The sequence below is a fragment of the Ovis aries genome, chromosome 9 (genome assembly GCF_016772045.2).
Source record: "Ovis aries strain OAR_USU_Benz2616 breed Rambouillet chromosome 9, ARS-UI_Ramb_v3.0, whole genome shotgun sequence".
NCBI classification, from domain to species: domain Eukaryota; kingdom Metazoa; phylum Chordata; class Mammalia; order Artiodactyla; family Bovidae; genus Ovis; species Ovis aries.
This window is the reverse complement of record NC_056062.1, coordinates 31,174,876-31,197,561: the sequence shown is the minus strand read 5'-3', so window position 1 is coordinate 31,197,561 and position 22,686 is coordinate 31,174,876. Positions and strand designations below refer to the sequence as shown.

Here is a 22,686-nt window from a genome sequence, read left to right as displayed (position 1 = left end):
TCTATTAGTGTCCTCTTTGATTTCTTTCATCAGTGTTTTATAGTTTTCTATATAAAGGTCTTTAGTTTCTTTAGGTAGATATATTCCTAAGTATTTTATTCTTTTCGTTGCAATGGTGAATGGAATTGTTTCCTTAATTTCTTTTTCTACTTTCTCATTATTTGTGTATAGGAATGCAAGGGATTTCTGTGTGTTGATTTTATATCCTGCAACTTTACTATATTCATTGATGAGCTCTAGTAATTTTCTGGTGGAGTCTTTAGGGTTTTCCAAGTAGAGGATCATGTCATCTGCAAACAGTGAGAGTTTTACTTCTTCTTTTCCAATTTGGATTCCTTTTATTTCTTTTTCTGCTCTGATTGCTGTGGCCAAAACTAATCTCAAAAATATACAAGCAACTTCTGCAGCTCAATTCCAGAAAAATAAACGACCCAATCAAAAAATGGGCCAAAGAACTAAATAGACATTTCTCCAAAGAAGACATAAGGATGGCTAACAAACACATGAAAAGATGCTCAACATCACTCATTATTAGAGAAATGCAAATCAAAACCACAATGAGGTACCACTTCACACCAGTCAGAATGGCTGCGATCCAAAAATCTGCAAGCAATAAATGCTGGAGAGGGTGTGGAGAAAAGGGAACCCTCCTACACTGTTGGTGGGAATGCAAACTAGTACAGCCACTATGGAGAACAGTGTGGAGATTCCTTAAAAAATTGCAAATAGAACTACCTTATGACCCAGCAATCCCACTGCTGGGCATACACACCGAGGAAACCAGAATTGAAAGAGACACATGTACCCCAATGTTCATCGCAGCACTGTTTATAATAGCCAGGACATGGAAACAACCTAGATGTCCACCAGCAGATGAATGGATAAGAAAGCTGTGGTACATATACACAATGGAGTATTACTCAGCCATTAAAAAGAATTCATTTGAATCAGTTCTGATGAGATGGATGAAACTGGAGCCGAATATACAGAGTGAAGTAAGCCAGAAAGAAAAACACCAATACAGTATACTAACACATATATATGGAATTTAGGAAGATGGCAATGACGACCCTGTATGCAAGACAGGGAAAGAGACACAGATGTGTACAACGGACTTTTGGACTCAGAGGGAGAGGGAGAGGGTGGGATGATTTGGGAGAATGACATTCTAACATGTATACTATCATGTAAGAATTGAATCGCCAGTCTATGTCTGACGCAGGATGCAGCATGCTTGGGGCTGGTGCATGGGGATGACCCAGAAAGATGTTATGGGGAGGGAGGTGGGAGGGGGGTTCATGTTTGGGAATGCATGTAAGAATTAAAGATTTTAAAATTTAAAAAATAAAAAACTAAAAAAAAAAAAAAAAAGAAGGGAAAAAAAAAAAAAGGTCATTATAGAGCACCAAACAGAGCTCCCTATGTTAAACAGCAGCTTCCCACTAGCTATCTTTTTTACACATGGCTGTGTACATATGTCAATGCTACTTCTCAGTTGTCCCAGAAGCAGTGATATATTTCCTTTGTTGCCATCATCTGATTCCACAATTCTGTACAATCAGTACAGTTCCTAGAGGAAGAAGGTTTTTGGAATGTCTGCAAACTTCAGTGTAAGATTAGACATCAAGCATCATGTCGTACTGCTGTTTCTTCTTCCACCTGCAGCATCTCTTAACAAAAACCACATAGAGCATCAGAAACACAACCCAATAGCATGCATAGATGGACAAAGCAATAACTAGAACTTTCACTTTGAATTCTGAGAATGGCTTTCTAACTTCCTTATAAATGGTGAAAATCAAACCACCCAGGAGAATTATAGACCAGACCGATACTGGAATGAGTCCCACAAAATTAGCAACAATTTTTTTCCTTCCAGATGTGCTCCACCCAGCTTTGTTTATTGTCAGAATTGCAAATATCTTAGCAGGAAGTAAACTTGACATGTATAACACTGAGTAGAAGGACATGAAGACCATGACAATGTTTCCTCTAAGGCAGACAGCAAAGGATGACTTTATGAGAGCCACTAACTTGATGGTTAACAATAAGAGGAGGATGTTCCAAACATTACCCCTGTAGAAGAACCGGATCACTGTGGCAATGAGAAAGAAAGGGAAGAACCCAGTGATAACGGCTTCATAGGTCATCCACAAGTGATGTTTATGAAACCACATCGCGTTGTACAGCCACTCTCGGAAGTAGGACTTGCTCCAGCGGGTCTGCTGGTTTAACCATCTGAGATATTCCTTAGGTGTTTCAGTAAGGCACTTGGATCGAGCTGTGTATTTCGTTGCATAGCCCAGACTCAGCACTCGGTTCATTAGATGCCTGTCATCTCCAAAACTACATTGGCTGCCCATAAATTTTTGATTATACCAGTCTTCCACAAATTCATGCAGTAAGGAGTTTCTGTACATTCCCAGAGGTCCACTAATGCACTGGACACACCCGAAATAAGACTGACAGGCCCTTTCTATGTTAAAAGCCATCCAGTATCTCACACTGCTGAGGAAGGAGATCCAGGAATCATACTTGTTTAAAATCTGCAAGAAAAATAAAAGTAAGTAAAAATAATTACATAAAGGTGAATCTGCTGAAAATTCCAGTAAAATCTGGACCATCCTGAGGTTACTACCTAGAGTGTTTTGTTATTTTGTTTGCCTATTTTGGCTTTCTCCCTATTTTTGACACAGTTATATTTTATTGTCTTTGATTCTCTATTACTGGATTAATTTTATACGTGGATTGCATGTATTGGGACTAGATAATAATTTTTTTTCCTATTTTATCTCTCTCTGTACTCTTTTTGCTATGATTTTTGTTCCTGTTCTTGTTATAATATTGATGGGTTTCTTTAGCCTTAATTCTCAGTTTCTAAATTCTCTCCCACTCTTCCATACCATTCAATATTTGAAAATTGTTAAGTCCTATTTTCTTCTACTCTGGATAATTTCCAATCATGCAAGTCTGCTATTTTTCCTTCCCTTTCCTCCCTACTTTTTTTTCAATGCCAATGATAACACGGTTTCCTGTGTTCTCTACCCAAAACTTGAATCCTGTAATAAGGCTCTGTATACAGTTTATTGACCATTGTTTTTCTGGCAATATTTCATAATTATCTCCTCTATCTCAACTTTGTTCAGTTTTCAGTGGAATTTTGCATGCTTCTTTTTTATCATCAAGCTATTTCTTAGTCCATCTAGTGCATCTTCTTTGCCTTCACTATCACCATGCATATAAATATGGGTTATACAGTAATGTGATACCTAAATTTAAATCACATTTCCATATGCTTCTTATCTTTTGCTAAAAACTAATTGCACTTCCACAAAGAACTCATTTAAACCTCACGAACTTTCACATATATATTTTACTGTCTCACACATTTCAAATCACCTTCATTAATATTGGTTTCATTAATTGCTTCCCCATTGATAGCAAATAATGTGAAATAAAAAATTGGAAAACCACAAGTTTTAAAGACATAGGTATACAATATAAAATCCATTCCTGCCATACTTCCATTTTGTTTAATCCTTGTATTAAGTGAGTTCCAATATCATCTTATCAGAACATTAAGTTATGGCTTAAGAAGATATGGTGGAAATAGTACACACACATTATATTTTTGGGCTTCCCTGGTGGCTCAGACAGTAAAGAGACTGCCTGCAATGCAGGAGACCCAGGTTCAGTCCCTGGGTCAGGAAGATCCCCTGGAGAAGGAAACGGCAACCAACCCAGGCTACTCCAGTACTCTTGCCTGGAAAATCCCATGGATGGAGGACCCTGGTAGGCTACAGTCCATGGGGTCACAAAGAGTTGGACATGACTGGGTGACTAACACACACATTATATTTTATATTACTTACCAGCCACTACATACATGGGTTATAACCCAGGATTAAGCAAAGAAATCATAAATTATTTCAATTTAGACAAAAGAAGACACAGCAAAGTATGTCCAAAGCACATTCTAATGTGTCTCCAGCTCCAGAACCAATACCTGGCACAGAGTTTGGTGTGGAGTAAATGTATGTTCAAGAGGTCATTTTTGCTTCTAAAAGTGACCCATGCAAAAAGTGAAGCCATACGCACCTTGACATCTCCCCCAACACCTCCAACCTTGTGGTCTACTTCTAAAACTTTTATCATCTCCGCAGTTGAGGCAGGGTCAAGCATGGTGTCTGAATCACAGACCTGCATAGAAAAATTAAAAAGTGAATGAAACATTAAAGACAATTGAGTACACTCCATATAGTCTAAATTCAGTCCAGTTCAGTTCAGTGCCTCATTCGTGTCTGACTCTTTGAGACTCCATGGGCTGCAGCACGATAGGCTTCCCTGTCCATCACCAACTTCCAGAGCTTACTCAAACTCATGTCCATTAAGTCAATGATGCCATCCAACCATCTCATCCTCTGTCGTCCCCTTCTCCTCCCACCTCCAATCTTTCCTAGCATTAGAGTTCTAAATTGGGCATATATTTTATATTTTCAGCATTACTGTCACTAAGTCTTAATAAGTAAGTATCAGGGGGTGACAATTTGTTATATCATGACCCCAATACGAAAAAAAAAAAAGCTTGCTTTTCAGCAAGCTCAGTATTTAAGTTAATGACATCATTGGCTAGAACAGCTGAAATGATGGGCCAGGAATATCTTGCGAATATCTTTCCCTGGTTTGCTATGGTTGCTCCCAATTTTGGCAATGAAAGTCTCATGTCTTAGGCAACATCCTAGGTTTCCAGGACTTGGAAAATATCATGAGTTGTCATTCGAGATGTCTTTTTTTTTTTTTTTAATTGCTTTAACTAAGGCTTTTAGAGCTTCCCTGGTGGCTCAGACGGTAAGGAATCCACTCCCAGTGTGGGAGGCCTGGGTTCAATCCCTGGGTTGGCAAGATCCTCTGGAGAAGGGAATGGCTACCCACTCCAGTATTCTTGCCTGGAAAATTCCATGGACAGAGGAGCCTGGCAGGCTACAGTCCATGAGGCCACAGAGAGTTGGACACAATGAAGAAACTTTTACTTTTAGACAACTTGTCCCACAATCTGAAAGATATCAAAATTTTCTAAGATAGTATTGAAAGGGAGGCATGTTTAACAGTGATTTCCCCTCCATTTTAATATGGTGAATAAAATATAGGAAAGCAATTCTCTTAAAATTAGTTGTATAATTCTGAAGCAAGATGTCCATATGATCTTAACTTGGCAAATGGCACTCGGTCAGAAAGGGAACTTGCATGGCCTTCATTCTTTATTCTAGAGTCCTAAGTATTCTTCTAGGCCTTTGTACATAAAAGCAGATGTAAATTAACTGAAGCAGTTGTAGTAATTCTAATTGTTCTTAAAAATCTTTATATGAGTCAAAAACTGCAATTTTGAAACCAAGAAAATTGGGATTTTTCTATATCATGAACCCCTAACAGACATATCTCTTTGTACCTTTGTAGACCCATGGACTATACAGTCTATTGAATTCTCCAGGCCAGAATACTGGAGTGGGTAGCCTTTCCCTTCTCCAGCAGATCTTCCCAACCCAGGGATTGAACCCAGGTCTCCTGCATTGCAGGCAGATTCTTTACCAACTGAGCTATCAGGAAAACCCAGACTTTAGATTCTAGTCCTGTTAATTGCATCAGAGGCTTTGTTACAGACCTATTAACTGGATTAAATCCAGAATTGTTCTAGTTTCCTCAAATATATAGCTAAGACTCTCCAAATGAACATTGCCAATTTTCTCCCACTCATTTCCCTTGCAGTCACTAAGAACAAAGACTGCCCTTAAATCTCCCAGAAGGGACTATACCAGGTTTTCCCCCACTATACAGATGGCAGCCAAACTTCAAGAACTAGAACCTTAGGTCCACATCTCTCCATTAAGAAGGGCTCCTTCAGACTCTAGAAACTTCACACTAGCTGCTGCTGCTGCTGCTAAGTCACTTCAGTCATGTCAGACTCTGTGCGACCCCATAGACGGCAGCCCACCAGGCTCTGCAGTCCTTGGGATTCTCCAGGCAAGAGCACTGGAGTGGGTTGCCATTGCCTTCTCCATCACCTTAGCTAGAAATCTCAAAATCAAGTTGATGAGAAAGAGAAGTAGCTGACATCAACATAATTTTCTTCCACCCAAGATACCAGATCAAAACCTTATAGCTTAACTAAAAGTGAAACACTGTCTTTTTCTCTTTCTTCCCTTTCAGTACTCTGGCATTGGCTTGGATCTGTTCTTCATGCTGAAATTCATTAACAGTGCCAACTTAGTGGAAGTGATTTGTGACCAGATAGTATTTACCTTAATTGCGGTTATCATTTTCCTTGGGTTTATGATTGCCTACACGGAAGGTGCATGGCACTGTTGTGGTCAAAACTACCTGCATTAACACTTCTGAGGAAATGGAAACTCAGTTACATAAGATCTCTGAGCAAAACACTTGGCTTAAAAAGATTCTTTCAATGGGGTCTTTACATGGACTTACTTGATTTTAAAATTCGTTCTCTTTTTTTCACTTCTTTTTTTTAAATGCATATAGTTGCTATAGAATGTTGTGTATGTTTCTGCTGTACAATGAAGTGAATCAGCTCTATGGATACATATATCCCTCCCTGGACCTCTCTCCCACCCCATTCCCCCATTGCACCCCTCTAGGTCATCATAGAATACCAATCTGAGCTCTGTATGCTATACTGCAGGTTCCCACTAGCTATTTATTTTATACATGCAGTGTATTGATGTCAAACCTCAGCTCCCAATTCATCCTACCCTCTCCTTACTCCTGTGTCCGCACACCCATCCTCTATGTCTGTGTCTCTATTCCTGCCCTGGAACTAGGTTCATTTGTACTAATTTTCTAGATTCCATATACATCCTTTAATATATGCTATTAGCTTTTCTCTTTCTGACTTCACTCTGTAAGACACAGCCACTATGGAGAACAGTATAGAGGTTCTTGAAAAAATTAAAAATAGAACTACCATGTGACCCAGAAATTCCCCTCTTGGGCATATACCCTGAGAAAATCACAATTCAAAAAACACATGTACCCTAAAGTTCACTGCAGCACTATTTAAAAAGAACTTATTTGATTTTGATTGGCTTGGGTCTTGGGGATCCTGGTCCTAAAATCCACTTCAGACATTGGGAATTATCCTGTTTATAATAGTCATCATACTCTCCCTGGTACGTTGTATTCTTTCAAAACTTTAAATGCCATGTTCACAGTCCCTGATTGCCAAGCAAATATTCCTAAAGAACATTTCCTAAGTTTTTTTAAAGAACAATTCCTTACAATTTGATCATGTCTCTGTTAAACTGAGTGCTGCTGTACTGTGCTCAGACACGCAGTCATGTTCCACTCTTTGTGACCTCATGGACTGTAGCCCATCAAGCTCCTCTGTCCATGGGATTCTCCAGGTAGGAATACTGGAATGGGTTGTCATTTCTTCCTCCAGGGGAGCCTCCTGATCCAGAGTTGAACCCACACCTGTTATATCTCTTGCACTGGGAAGCAGATTCTCCTGCATTGGAAAGCCCTGTTAAGCTGAGCTGCTGCTGCTGCTAAGGCGCTTCAGTTGTGTCCGACTCTGTGTGACCCCGGAGACGGTAGCCCACTAGGCTCCCCCATCCCTGGGATTCTCCAGGCAAGAACACTGGAGTGGGTTGCCATTTCCTTCTCCAATGCAGGAAAGTGAAAAGTGAAAGTGAAGTCTCTCAGTCATGTCCGACTCTTCGCGACCCCATGGACTGCAGCCTACCAGGCTCCTCCATCCATGGGATTTTCCAGGTAAAAGTACTGGAGTGGGTTGCCACTGCCTTCTCTGGTTAAGCTGAGAGTCTGATCTAAATATGAGAATTGTTAAAAAGAAGCAATAGGCCCAAAATTGAGTCAGTTGTGCTTAACCCATGTCAATATATCAAAACTTAATATTGAACCTAATTGTAATTTAAGCCTTTCCAAAGAATGTGATGTTTAAGCCATCAAACTGGAATTTTACCTGGTCAGCACCAGTGAAGAAATCTGCCTGAGTGACCCCCTAGGTTCTCCCAAAAGAAGATGACTTTGCCTGAAGCAATCTACTTTTTGGTAGAAACTTCCCCATCCAAACAATAAATATCATGGTTGGCAGATGGAGGTGTTATCTGTAATTCCCAAGTCTGGCAGTCCTGGATGGAATTTAATCAAGATTTAGACTAATTATTTATATCAAATATAAGTATTTTTGTAGTTCTCTCACTACTTTATAAAAATAGTAGGGATTTGGTATGCCAGTTTTGAAAAAAAAAAAAAAAACTAAGAAAACAATTTGTAGAAGCATAAAGGCTCACATTTGAAGCGGAGTTTACACATATTTGGCATGACACCCTCACATAATTAGCTAAGGATTCCCAACATTTTTAAAATGTATGTGTTTCAATTTTACTAATTATAATTTTTCCTGAGATTATTTACTAATAAAAAAATACTTGGTGAAAACAGCAAACCAAATGCATTATTGGAACAACTTAAATGCATTATATGACTTAAGGCAGGGGTCTCCAAACTCCAGGATCTAATGCCTGATGATCTGAGGTAGAACTGATGTAATAATAACAGGAATAAAGTGCACAATAAATGTTGTATGCTTGAATCATCCCCAAACCATCCCCACTTTCCAGTCTGTGGAAAAATTTTCTTCAGCAAATCTGGTCCCTGATGCCAAAAAGGTTGAGGACCACTGACTTAAGGAGTAGATAGGGTATCCAGTCATAAAAAGTAAACATCACCTCTCTAGATTTAGCTAAATTATATCAATTTCAGGGTTAACTTCTAATTTTTACTTTTATATTGCTTATTTAGAAGCATGATAGATATATTTTCTAAATAAAACCCAGTTTTTATTTTCTTGCCTTTCTATATCAGTCCAGTATGGTCTCACTTTTCTAGGGGAAAAACAATAGACAAAACCTAGGCATAAGTTTGCCTTGGAACCAAACAGAGATCATTCTGTCATTTTTGAGATTGCATCCAAGTACTGCATTTCAGACTCTTCTATTGACTATGATGGCTACTCCATTTCTTCTAAGGGATTCCTGCCCACAGTAGTAGATATAATGGTCATATGAGTTAAATTCACCCATTCCAGTCCATTTTAGTTTGCTGATTCCTAGAATGTCAATGTTCACTCTTGCCATCTCCTGTTTGACCACTTCCAATTTGCCTTGATTCATGGACTAACATTCCAGATTCCTTTGCAATATTGCCTTTATAGCATTGGACCTTGCTTCTATCACCAGTCACATACACAACTGGGTGTTGTTTTTGCTTTGGCTCCATCCCTTCATTCTTTCTGGAGTTATATATCTCCACTGATCTCCAGGAGCATATTAGGCACCTACCCACTTGGGGAGTTCATCTTTCAGTGTCCTATCTTTTTGCCTTTTCATACTGTTCATGGGATTCTCAAGGCAAGAATACTGAAGTGTTTTGCCATTCCCTTCTCCAGTGGCCCACATTTTGATAGTAAAGTAATGCACAAAATTCTCTGAGCAAGGCTTCAGTAATACATGAACCGTGAACTTCCAGATGTTCAAGCTGGTTTTAGAAAAGGCAGAGGAACCAGAGATCAAATTGCCAACGTCTCCTGGATCATTGAAAAAGCGAGAGAATTCCAGAAAAACATCTATGTCTCCTTTACTGACAATGCCAAAGCCTTTGACTGTGTGGATCACAATAAACTGGAAAATTCTGAAAGAGATGGGAAATCCAGGCCACCTGACCTGCCTCTTGAGAAATCTGTATGCAGGTCAGGAAGCAACAGTTAGAATTAGACATGGAACAATAGACTGGTTCCAAATAGGAAAAGGAATACGTCAAGGCTGTATATTGTCACCCTGCTTATTTAACTTGTATGCAGAGTACATCATGAGAAACGCTGGGCTGGATGAAGCACAAGCTGGAATCAAGTTTGCTGGGAGAAATATCAATAACCTCAGATATGCAGATGACACCACCCTTATGGCAGAAAGTGAAGAACTAAAAAGACTCTTGATAAAAGTGAAAGAGGAAAGTGAAAAAGTTCAGAAAACTAAGATCATGGCATCCAGTCCCATCACTTCATGGCAAATGATAGGGAAATAGTGGAAACAGTGGCTGACTTTGTTTTTTGGGGGACTCTAAAATCCCTGCAGATGGTGACTGCAGCCATGAAATTAAAAGATGCTTACTCCTTGGTAGGAAAGTTATGACCAACCTAGAAAGCATATTAAAAAACAGAGACATTACTTTGCCAACAAAGGTCCATCTAGTCAAGGCTCTGGTTTTTCCAGTAGTCATGTATGGATGTGAGAGTTGGGCTATAAAGAAAGCTGAATGCTGAAGAATTGATGCTTTTGAACTGTGGTGTTGCAGAAGACTCTTGAGAGTTCCTTAGACTGCAAGGAGATCCAACCAGTCCATCCTAAAGGAGATCAGTCCTAAGTATTCATTAGAAGGACTGATGTTAAAGCTGAAACTCCAATATTTTGGCCACCTGATGTGAAGAGCTGACTAATTTGAAAAGACCCTGATGCTGGGAAAGATTGAAGGCAGGAGGAGAAGGGGACAACAGAGGATGAAATGGTTGGACGGCATCACCGATTCAATGGAGATGAGTTCGGGTAAACTCTGGGAGTTTGTGATGGACAGGGAGGCCTGGCATGCTGTAGTCCATGGGGTCACAAAGAGTCACACATGACTGAGTGAATGAACTGAACTGAACTGAGGCATAAGTTTTCCACTGTAGAAAATATCAATAGTATTTCTCTAACACAAGTCTTGGAGGAAACCTAAACGGATTCCTCCAATAGCAAAGTTTTTCTGATCTTGCCTTATTTATCACTGTTTTGTAAATATACAGTCATAAGCCTGGAAGATCAGTCACTAAGGTAGTAAAAAGTGAAGGCAGAAGTTCAACCCACCTTTCAACCTTTCAGCATCCAGAGCTTATGGCCACACCCTCCCCTATTGACTCAAGCCAGGAAAGGTAAAACCAGAAAGCTAAAATATGATTAAAAACAACAGGAATGAAAAACAACAACAACAACAACAACAACAGGAATGGGAGCAATCTAGAACTAATGTTCAAGTAACTCCACCTGCTTGTGAGCAGAAGTAAGCCAAGGGAACTGTCTCTCTGAAAAGACTAAACTTAACCAAACTTTTGAGGTTCTGTTTATTTAAATTGGTCCCCCTTCCCAGTTTCCAACAGCAAAGTGCCAGAAGTTCTCTGAGAGAGATTGTTCACATGGTGAATTTAACTGTCAGAAGGGAAAGCTCTCAGAAATCCCTTGGGAGGGGTTTGTTATAGTGGGATTAAAGAGTTCTTTGTAGAAGTTCAGTTTCTGGATGTATTTGGTGATAGACTGCCAACTAGAAAACCATCATCTACCACAGTCTGTGAAAGGAAATATATTCATGGACGTATAGTATCTGTTTGTTTGTGTGTGAAGGGTACAACTCTAGCCCTTCTTAAAACCAGTCTAGTAGAAGCAGAATTTCTACCTGTCTCTTCACCAATTAATAAAAGTGTATAATTTCATGAAAGTTGGCCACTCAGCTCTGGGCTAGAAGCTGTGGGGGAAAATACACCAGTTCATGAAGAGCTTAACTTGACATTGCGGAAAACCACAAGACATGATCTGCATGCAGGAAACTGAGAACAAACCAAAAGCTCTTTCTGTCCATCTTATCATATAAAATGAAGACTACAAAGAAACATAGAAATTCTCAACAGCTGCCCTCAGAACATTTCAGTTACTTAGATTTCCTATATAAAACAAGAATCAACCGAATGTTATATGCAGTCAGTTCTCGTTATTCACAGTAAGTATGTTCCTACCAAGTTTCCATGAACAATGAATTAGCAGATGTCAAAAATTTCTTTCAGCTGAAATACAGGGTTTGACTCCTCCAAGCCTCTGATCACAACATCTTTGTCTAGTGATCAATGTCTAAATTTTTAAAATTTGTATTCTGTTTTAACACACACACAAAGATACACACACTTATGATTCATTAACAGTGAACTTACATCCAGTGTACTAGAATTCATGCCTGAACAAAGCTCATCTAACAGACCTATTTTCTCCACAAGGCATTTATAACTTTCTTGCATTATGAACACTAGATAGCACTTTGACATTATACTTGGGGACCATTTTAAACAAAAACATGATAATAGACTAAACAAGTTATTTGTTTACTGTGTAAAAGCTGAGACAAGAAGGCATGCATGATCTTGTTTGACTTCAGTAGAGAACATGAATATTGGCTGACAAATCTTTTGCCACTCCACTACTGCTGCTGCTAAGTCACTTCAGTCGTGTCTGACTCTGTGCGACCCCACAGACGGCAGCCCACCAGGCTCCCCTGTCCCTGGGATTCTCCAGGCAAGAACACTGGACTGGGTTGCCATTTTCTTCTCCAATACATGAAAGTGAAAAGTGGAAATGAAGTCGCTCAGTCGTGTCCGACCCTCAACGACAACATGGACTGCAGCCTTCCAGGCTCCTCCATCCATGGAATTTTCCAGGCAAGAGTTCTGGAGTGGGATGCCATTGCCTTCTCCGTGCCACTCCACATATGTCTGAAAATGATTACAAAAGCACTGCAACTATTGATTTTGGGGTAGTGTACAATTTAGATAGTAGGTTAATTTACAAAAATGAAATTCATGAATAATGTTGGTCAACTCTACTATTATGAATGATTCAGTCTTATTTTTCTGCTGCTCAATGAATCTTGGATAGCTAGAATGCTATCAGATTAAATTCATAATGAAGTTATTTCCTATATGAAAAGTGAAATGATGCTGTCAAAATGTTGCACTCAATATGTCAGCAAATTTTGAAAACTCAACAATGGCCACAGGACTGTAAAAGGTCAGTTTTCATTCCAACTCCAAAGGAGGGCAATGTCAAAGAAAGTTCAAACTATCATACATTTGCATTCATTTCACATGCTAACAAAGTGAAACTGAAAGTTGCTCAGTCGTGTCCCACTCTTTGCAACCCCATGGACTATACCGTCCATGGAATTTTCCAGGCCAGAATACTGGAGTGGGTAGCCTTTCCCTTCTCCAGGGGATCTTCCCAATATGCTATCAAGGTTATGCTCAAAACACTTCAAGCTAGGCTTCAGCAGTACATTAACTGAGAATTTCCATATAGATGTTCAAGCTGGATTTTAAAAAGACACAGGAATTAAAGATCAAATTGTCAACATCTGTTGGATCATAGAGAAAGCAAGGGAATTTCAGAAAGAAACATCTATTTTGCTTCATTGACTATGCTAAAACTTTTGACCTTGTGCATCACAATAAACTGGAAAATTCTGAAAGATATAGGAATACCAGACCATCTTACCTGTCTCCTAAAAAACCTGTATGCAGATCAAGAAGCAACAGTTAGAACCAGACACGGAACAATAGGCTGGTTCCAAATTAGGAAAGGAGCACATCAAGGTTGTATATTGTCTTCCTGCTTATTTAACTTCTCTGCAGAGTACATCATGGGAAATGCCACACTGGATGACTCACAAGCTGGAATCAAGATTACTGGGAGAAATATCAACAGCTTCAGATATGCAGATGATACCACTCTAATGGCAGAAAGTCAAGAGGAACTAAAGAGTCTCTTGAGGAGGGTGAAAGAGGAGAGTGAAAAAGCTCTTAAAACCAAACATTCAAAAAAATTAGATCATGGCATCAAGTCCCATCAATTCATACAAATAGATGGGGAAAAAGTGAAAACAGTGACAGATTTTATTTGCTTGGACTTCAAAATCACTGCGGACAGTAACCGCAGCCATGAAATTAAAAGATGCTTGCTCCTTGGAAGGAAAGCTAAGACAAACCTAGAGAGCATATTAAGAAGTAGAGACATCACTTGCTGACAATAGTCTGTATAATCAAATCTACTTTTTTAGAGTAGTCATGATTGGATATGAGAGTTGGACCATAAAGAAGGCTGAGCACCAAAGAATTGATGCTTTCAGTTTGTGGTGCTGGAGAAGACTCTTGAGAGTCCCTTGGACAGCAAGGAGATCAAACCAGTCAATCCTAAAGGAAATCAACTCTTAATATTCATTGGAAGGATTGATGCTGAAGCTCCAATACTTTGGCTACTTGATGTGAAGAGTGATTCATTGGAAAAGACCCTGATGCTGGGAAACACTGAGGGCAAGAGGAGAAGGAGGCAACAGAGGATGAGATGATTGGATGGTATCATCAACACAATGGACATGAGTTTGAGCAAACTCCAGAGATAGTGAAGGACAGGAAAGCTTGTCGTTCTGTAGTCCATGGGGTTGCAAGAGTTGGACATGACTTAGCAACTGAACAATGAACAATGTCTCCTATATACTTCCCTTTTAGAAAATGTTCATCAGTTCAATTCAGTTCACTCATTCATATCTGATTCTTTGCAACACTATGTACTGCAGCACACCAGGCCTCCCTGTCCATCCCCAACTCCCAGACCTTGCTCAAACTCATGTCCTTCCAGTCGGTGATGCCATCCAACCATCTCATCCTCTGTTATACCTTTCTCCTCCTGCCTTCAACCTTTTCCAGCATCAGGGTCTTTTCCAATGAGTCAGTCTTCACACCAGGGGGCCAAAGTATTGGAGCTTCAGCTTCAGCAGCAGTCCCTCCAATGAATGTTCAGGACTGATTTCCTCTAGGATTGACTGGTTGGCTCTCCTTAGAATCCAAGTTGACTCTCAAGAGTCTTCTCCAACACCACAGTTCGAAAGCATCAGTTTTTCAGTGCTCAGCTTTCTTTATAGTTCAACTCTCACATCCATACATGATCACTGGGAAAACCATAGCTTTGACTAGACAGACCAGACGTTGACTGGACTAGACATTACTCTGTGGGCAAAGTAATGTCTCTGCTTTTTAATATGCTGTCTAGGTTGGCCATAGCTTTTCTTCCAAGAAGCAAGCATCTTTGAATTTCATGGCTGCAGTCACCATCTGCAGTGATTTTGGAGCCCAAGAAAATAAGTCTCTCACTGTTTCCCTGTTCCCCAACCTATTTGCCCTGAAGTGATGGGCCTGGATGTCATGCCAGGATCTTAGTTTTTTGAATGTTGAGTTTTAAGCCAGGTTTTTCACTCTCCTCTTTCATCAAGAGGCTCTTCAGTTCCTCTTTGCTTTCGGCCATAAGAGTGGCCGAAAAAAATCTAAAAAAAAAAGTTCATATTTATTGTGTATTTTATACCTGGGAAATCCTTATTGTACACATCATAAGACAATTTTTCTCTTTCATCACACAGACTGGTGGCCACTTATAAAATTCATGTTCAGTGATAGGAGATATGTTAAAGCAATTAAATAATCTAGGTGTCACAAGATACTTAAAGTCTTCTGATATTATAGAATAAAATATGGTTCAAAATGACAAATATAACATAATTTCAAATTTAAAAAAGGATAGAAGACATATATACTGGAAAGAATTTATTTGAAAATCTATGTTTGGGTCAAGCATTTGTGGCAGATGATTTAAATTTTGCTTATTGTGGTTTTCTACATTTTTTAAAACATTGCCATAATCTTGAGCTATTTAGACAAGTGAAAAAACTAACATAAGTAATATTTTGAAAAGATAAGAAAGACTTTTGCCCTACCTTAAACTGTATCTAGGCAGATCAAAGAAAAGAAAAAGTTTCCTCATTATTCAAAATTAAGAAAATCTTCCTCATGCTCTTTATTTCTCATTCTGTATATCTTTGTTTTCTCATTTTGTTATTTTTCTTCTTCTGTTTTTATATCTTCTCTGTCTCTGTAAGGAGCCACTAGCATCACTTTTGAATTTGCTACTACGTTGGATTTATCCTAAACTAAATCTTCCTTCCATATTCCATGTCAATATTAATTATTTGAGGGACTATAAAACTGAGACAGTTATTAGTAGAGAAGACTAGAAATGATAGTGGAGAGAGCTAGACAAAGAGGTGATAATTAATAAAAATTGGTCTGGAATATACCAGAGGATGCCAACAGAGAGAGCCTCGGAGGTAGATGGAAGGTTGCCTTGAGATAAGAAATAAGGTCAGTACCTTTGGAACTGTAAGCAGGAGAGAGTAAAGAAGGCCTTGATAGCCTTCAGAGCAAGTACTTTTGCTGTTCTCTTTCATAGGAGGCAAGATCACAGGTAGTCAAACAGGCAGGAGTTTGGGTAAGGCCCTGGGAGAATGCCAAAACATGGAATAACAGACACGAGAGGAATAAACAGACATCTATTCAAGATCAAGTGAAAAGAGTGCTGATAAGTGCCAAGGATCCAGCTGCAATTGGAAGCAATCATTTTGGCCATCTCTCCAAACACTTAAGCAGTGTTCTTTAGCCAGGTTAGCAAGTATAAGCAGATGGTCAATTTCTTCCCCTAGTCTCCATTCTCTCTTGTGTATTAGGAAGAACGTTGCTTCCTTCTGCCCCTAATCAACTTGAACTCCACATCCAAGCACTTGCAATGATCAGGAGCTGATAACCTCGACCCCCTCCCTCCTTGCTCTTCCTGGGGCTTCTGCTCTACAACTCTTGGACCCTGGAACAGTGTTTTTGTTTTCTTTTCAATTTTGATTGAAGTATAGTTGGTTTACAATGTTGTATTCATTTCAGGTGTACAGCAAAGTGAATCAGTTATATTGATACATATGTTTGAATTTTGGGCTTCCCTGGTGGCTCAGCAGTAAAGAATCTGCCTGGCAATGCAGGAGATACAGGTTTAATCCCTGGGTCAGAAGATCCCCTGGAGGAGGAAATGGCAACCCTTCCAGTATTCTTGCTTGGGAAATCCCATGGACAGAGGAGCCTGGTGGGCTACTGTCCATGGAATTGCAAAGGATTCAGACACAACTTAATGACTGAAAAACAACAATATTTGGATTTTAGTAATTTCCACTCCTATAGGGCAGAATGGTTAACTATCTGGGGGGCTGATGAAGGATGAATGGAATTTACTGGTCACAGAATACCAAAAGATTTTTTTACCCTTGCTTGAATGGTTGGAATGGGCTGAAAGTCCAAAAAGGATTCAGGGCCCAGTTACCAGTTGCTGCTTAGGTCAATCGATCTGGAGGCTTCATCCTGAAGGAAGAGAAGTTCTCAAGCCTGATTACATCTGTAGCAGGAAGTCTATTCTAACATTTTATATTTTATTTTTTCTTGGACAGGTACAATGTCAAATTACAAGAATACAAACAAAATTCAAAACAAAAATGATGGGAGAAGGCAGTTTGGGCAGAGCAGGTTGAAAAACAAAAGGAACCCCACACAATGATTTCTTGATTAGAAAGGACAAATGTAACAATTGTTTTAACTAGAATTAAAGGTAAAGTATCAAAATAGGTGTTCTCTTCTTTTAGGCTTCATTCTTCAAATCCTCTGCAAGTTTCCAAGTTACTCTTTCCTTTAAATGTTTTATTCTGTCATCTGAGCCTGAAGTTGCACTAGGTAAATATGTGAAGATGTCCTGTGTTAATTAAAACTACTTAAATTGTGATAGCTCTAGAAATTAGAACTTGGGAATGAAATTCTATCAATTCCCTAGAAGAGAGATTAATATACAGATGGTATCAACTTAAGAAACCCCTCAGGACTTCCGGGGTGGTCCAGTGGTTGGCAGGAAGACTCCCAATGCAGAGGACATGGGTTCAATCCCCCGTCCGGTAAGATCCCATATGCCAGAACAACTAAGCCCATTTGCCACAGCTACTGAAATCTGCATGCCTTAAAGCTCGTGCTTTGCAACGAGAGAAGCCACTGCAATGAGAAATCCCTGCAACCACGACAAAGCATAGCAGCACCACCTCACTGCTCAGTGTGTGCCTCAGTAAGGACACAGTGCAGCCAAAACTTAATTAATTTTTAAAAAGAAATACTTCAAAACTCTTCAGAGATTAAACAAATTCACTCTGTGGTGGGAATTGACATGGACCATAATTTTCAAGTAAGTACTAGATGATCATATAAAAAACTAGTATTAATATTACCAGCAAGCTTTTTAATAAAGTTAATGATACCATCATTAGCAACTTTTGTAAAGCCCACTTGGATACGTGATTTGTAATAATGATCTCAAACCCCTTGTGAAATTAGTTTCTTGTATCCAGGTAACCAAGGTTTGGGAGGTGGTCTTCCTCAAGATCAGCAGCTATTACTAACTATGACTAGAACCTCAGTCAGTTGACACTGAAGCCCAAAGCCCATTCTTATCCCATTACACACAGAGAGACCCACTGGGCATCATAAAAGCCCCTAATGAACACAATGCATCCTCTGAAAACTAGAATTTTGCTTTCAAAAGAAGGGGGAAAGTGTCCATCAGATTTTGTAAGCCAGAAACATCTCTCCTTTCTTGATACAATTACGGCCAAAATCTACTAAAAGTATCTGTAAAAAATTATAGCTAGAAAACTCCCAGGAGCAAGAAAATCCCTACACCTATTTTTTTAGGAATGTATAGTTGATTTATAATGTTGTGATAACTTCTGTGCTAACCTATTCTTAAATGAGATTTGTTTATACATTTTTGTAATAAGACTCTATTGCTAACTATCTCAATAAAAGCAAGGGAAAAAAAGAAACACTTCCATAACCCACCCACCCACTCCCATTAAAAAAAAAAAAAAAAAAAACCTCACAGGAACCCTACTAAAATTCTAAAGAAGAAAGCCTCAATGACAACTAGGAGTGGAGAAACCCAAGAGTGTGCAGGCAGGGAATTAATGAGAGACACAGCCTAATTTTCATACAAGCAAACACCATCACAAATGTTTTCAAAGGTCAAGTTGCAGTGAATGAGGTAATGCTATTTGGGGAGTGAAATAAACATGACTTAGGTTTTGCTCTGAAAAGCTGTTTTTTCCTTCCCCCCTTCCCTTTTTCACTTTTCTGTTCCTTTTCTCTGTGTCTAAATTTTGAATTCCTTTTCCTTTTAAATCAAAATTGTGTTCTCCATTCTTTTTTTGCCTAGACTCTGTGAAAAACTTCCTAGGGCCTGTAGATTTTCTCAGGACCTTTCTGGCTGGAACAGACTCTTTTTTTACAAGGCTGATTTTAAGATTGTGGAAAATAATGTTGGATTTGACTTAGCAGGCCCAACGTGGCAGAAAAGGGAAGAGAGGGAAAGAGATGGATCTACTGATCAAAAGAATCTTGATTTCTAACCAATAACATTGCACAAGTGAAGTGTTTTCATTGTCTTAATAATTTTATATGATTTTTTTCTCTTTCTCTTTTGAAATGTGCTTTCAACAGTCATGGGGCTTCCCTAGTAGTTCAGCTGGTAAAGAGTCTGCCTACAATGCAGGAGACCCCGGTTCAATTCCTGGGTTGGAAAGATCCCCTGGAAAAGGGACAGGCTACCCACTCCAGAATTCTTGGGCTTCCCTGGTGGCTGTTTTCAGATGAACTGAAAGAAGTACTGTGTCCAGAAGGGACAAAGATGGGCTATAGCATATGACTGGAGAGATACAAAAGGTGCTTTATTTAAATGTATGTTTCTCCTGGCAGATGTGGAGACCTACCTGTACATAATCCACACTTCACCCCAGTGCTCTGAAGGCCGTGTACATGACTTCTCTTTTTCCACCCCATTTTTGCATGATGCAAATACTCTTGTTGGACAAGACCAACTGGGTGACATGCTGTGCGCTTTCTTTGTGTGACTCATCCGTCTCTCCAGGACCCTTCACGTGGTAGTTGTTCTTCCAGATATAAGTGGCTGACTGGTCCCTGCCCATGACTTCACTGAAGATGTCCATCATGTAAAGGTCATCTTCCGAGTTTCCATCTATGACCATGACAACTTTAATTCCGGGGTAGGTTAGCCTTTTCACAGATTGCAAACATTTCCGCAAATAGTCTGGATCTTCTTGATATGCAGCAATGCAAAGAGCAACAGTTCTGTCCAAGTTAATGGGGATACTTACATATTTTTTCATTTTCCGGTGCTCCAAAAAGGCAAACAGGTTTTGAATAAGAACATGTAAAGCTAAAAAGGCACCATATGGTCCAAAAGATAAATAGTAATCATTTGTGTGGATAAACTGGTAGCCAATAACATAAGAAAGGATCATTCCAGTGAGGAGAGAGACTCCAAAAAGTGTGGTTCCAAATATTCTCAGGATAGATAGAAACCTCTCACAATGCATCTGTGAAGCAATCACATGATACACTTGGTTAGCCACTCTTGTCCCACACTTGTTACATACAGGGTACCACAGGGAGCGCATTGGACTGGAAGCATTCCAGGTGTTCTAACCCTGAGTTTGTCACTTAACTAGCTCTGTTGACATTCTGCATCTCAGTTTGCCCATCTGCCAAAAAAGGATAAGAATGCCCTTTCGACATACCTGAGAGGACTCTTTTAAACATCAGATGAGATGACGGTGTGACATACCATTGAAAATCATAATTCATAAGCCAATATTACTAGATTATCTGTCTAAAAATGCACTTTATGTTCCGGGTCATAGCCAAGTGTATAATCTAAACTTCTTGGCAAGCAAAACACCTTTGTCCTGCTCCATGATGTTCTGTCTCCCCCAGTCCTGCCCAGTGAAAACTCCACAGGTTTTGCTGAATTTCCCATGTGTAATTCCATCTCATCTCTGATACAAATCCCTCAGCTCACTTTTTTCATGCAGCCAGCTGAGATCAAAGGCCAGCGTAACTAGATTCTAGGACTAGCTCTTCCATCAACTAGCTATAGGACTTCCCTGCTGGCTCAGCAGTCAAGAATCCACCTGCCAATGCAGAAAACTTGGGTTTGATCCCTGGGTCAGGAAGATCCAATGGAGAGGGAAGTGACAATCCTCTCCAGTATTCTTGTCTGGAGAATTCCATGGAAGAGGAGCCTGGTGGGCTACAGTCCATGGGGTAGCAAAGAGTCAGACACAACTAAAGGATTAACACTCTCACTTTCACACTTTCTTTCTATGGAGAACAGTATAGCGGTTTCTAAAAAAAAAAAAAAAAAAAAAAGCTAAAAATAGAGCTAAAATAGTTTAAAAAACAGAACTAAAAAACTAAAAATATTTTCTTAAAAAACTATCCATATGAACCAGCTATCCCACTACTGGAATATACCTTGAGACAACCATAATGCAAAAGGACAAAAGTACCTCAGTGTTCATTGTGGCACTATTGATGATAGCCAGAACATGGGAGCAACCTAGATGTCCACTGACAGATGACCAGGTAGAGAGGATATGCCACATATATACAATGGAATATTACCCAGCCATAAGAGAGGAATGACACTGGGTCATTTGTAGTGATGTGGATGGATGTAGAATCTGTTGTATAGGATGAAATAAGTCAGAAAGATAAAAACAAATATCATATATTAACACATATATATAGAATCTAGAAAAAAAAATGGTATAGATGAACCTATTTGCCGGGCAGGAATAGAGACAGAGACACAAAGAATGGACATGTAGGCACAGGGGTGGAAATGGAGGATGAGACAAATTGGGAGAGTAGGACACACACACATACACACACACACATATATATACACACACACACTACCATGTGTAAAATAGATAGCTAGTGGAAAGCTCCTGTGTAGCACAGGGAGCTCAGCTTGGTCTTGGTGATGACCTAGAGAGGTGGGATGGGGAAGGAGGGTGGGAAGAAGACCCTAGACGGAGAGGATATATGTACATATAGCTGACTCACTTTATTGTACAGCAGAAATGAATGCAAGATTGTAAAGCAATTATTCCCCAGTAATAACATTTTTTAAAAAACGAATCAACACCACCATAAATGGAGTCATCTGTGCTAAGCCCTCAGTCAGCAAACTGAGACTTAATAATTAAACTAAATGCAGTTTCATTCTCTCCCAGGAGTGTGACTGGTCACTCTGGAGTTACCTGGCCATCATTAATGACATAATTTGTGATAGATCCCCTCTTACCCCAAAGGAAGGTGATATTGCCTTAAACAACCAATTATTTGGTATAAACATTTTTCCCACCTCCTTCTGCTCATAAAAGTCTTTAATTTTGCATGACTCCTGGGATCTCTTTTTACTTGTTAGGTGGGATGCTGCCTAAATTAATGATTGAATACACTATTGTTGTGTGTGGGTGCACAGTTTTGTCAGATTCTTTGAAACCCCATGGACTGTAGCCCACCAAGCTCCTCTGTCCATTGAATTCTCCAGGCAAGAATACTGGAGTGGTTGTCATTTCATTCTCCAAATCCTGACTCAGGAATTGAACCTGAATCTCTTGTATCTCCTGGATTGGCAGGCAGATTCTTTCCCAGTGCACCACCTGAGAAGCCCCAGTTATTGAATAAAGCCAATTAAATCTTCAAATTTACTGGGGTTTTTTGTTTTGTTTTGTTTTTTTGTTTTTTAACATATTGCTCAGCTCCATCCAAGAGGCATCACTCACATTTTATTCCCTGTGGTCACTATAGTGGAGGAAAAAATTTCCCTTCTTCCTTTCTAGGTTCTTGGTTGGTTAAACCATTAAAATGACATAAGATAGATTAACAAGAGAAAAGCAAATTTAGTTATATACTTATGGGAGTTCTCAAAAGACATGAAGACTGAAAAGACAGACAGGTAACTGAGGCTTATGCAAGATCCTGAGCTAATGAAGAGCTAGGACACTGAGTCACAAATGGGAGGAAGACAA

General features: G+C 39.4%; 1 protein-coding gene across 1 annotated transcript; it reads right to left on the bottom strand.

Moving 5' to 3' along the window:
* Positions 1–720: 720 nt before the first annotated feature.
* LOC101110602 (hyaluronan synthase 2-like) lies at positions 721–20,181 on the bottom strand. Its single transcript, XM_012183631.3, is given in 3 exon segments — positions 721–2,546; positions 4,099–4,200; positions 19,555–20,181. Coding segments are annotated over 3 exon segments (1,659 nt in total). The 3' UTR covers positions 721–1,616.
* Positions 20,182–22,686: the final 2,505 nt, after the last annotated feature.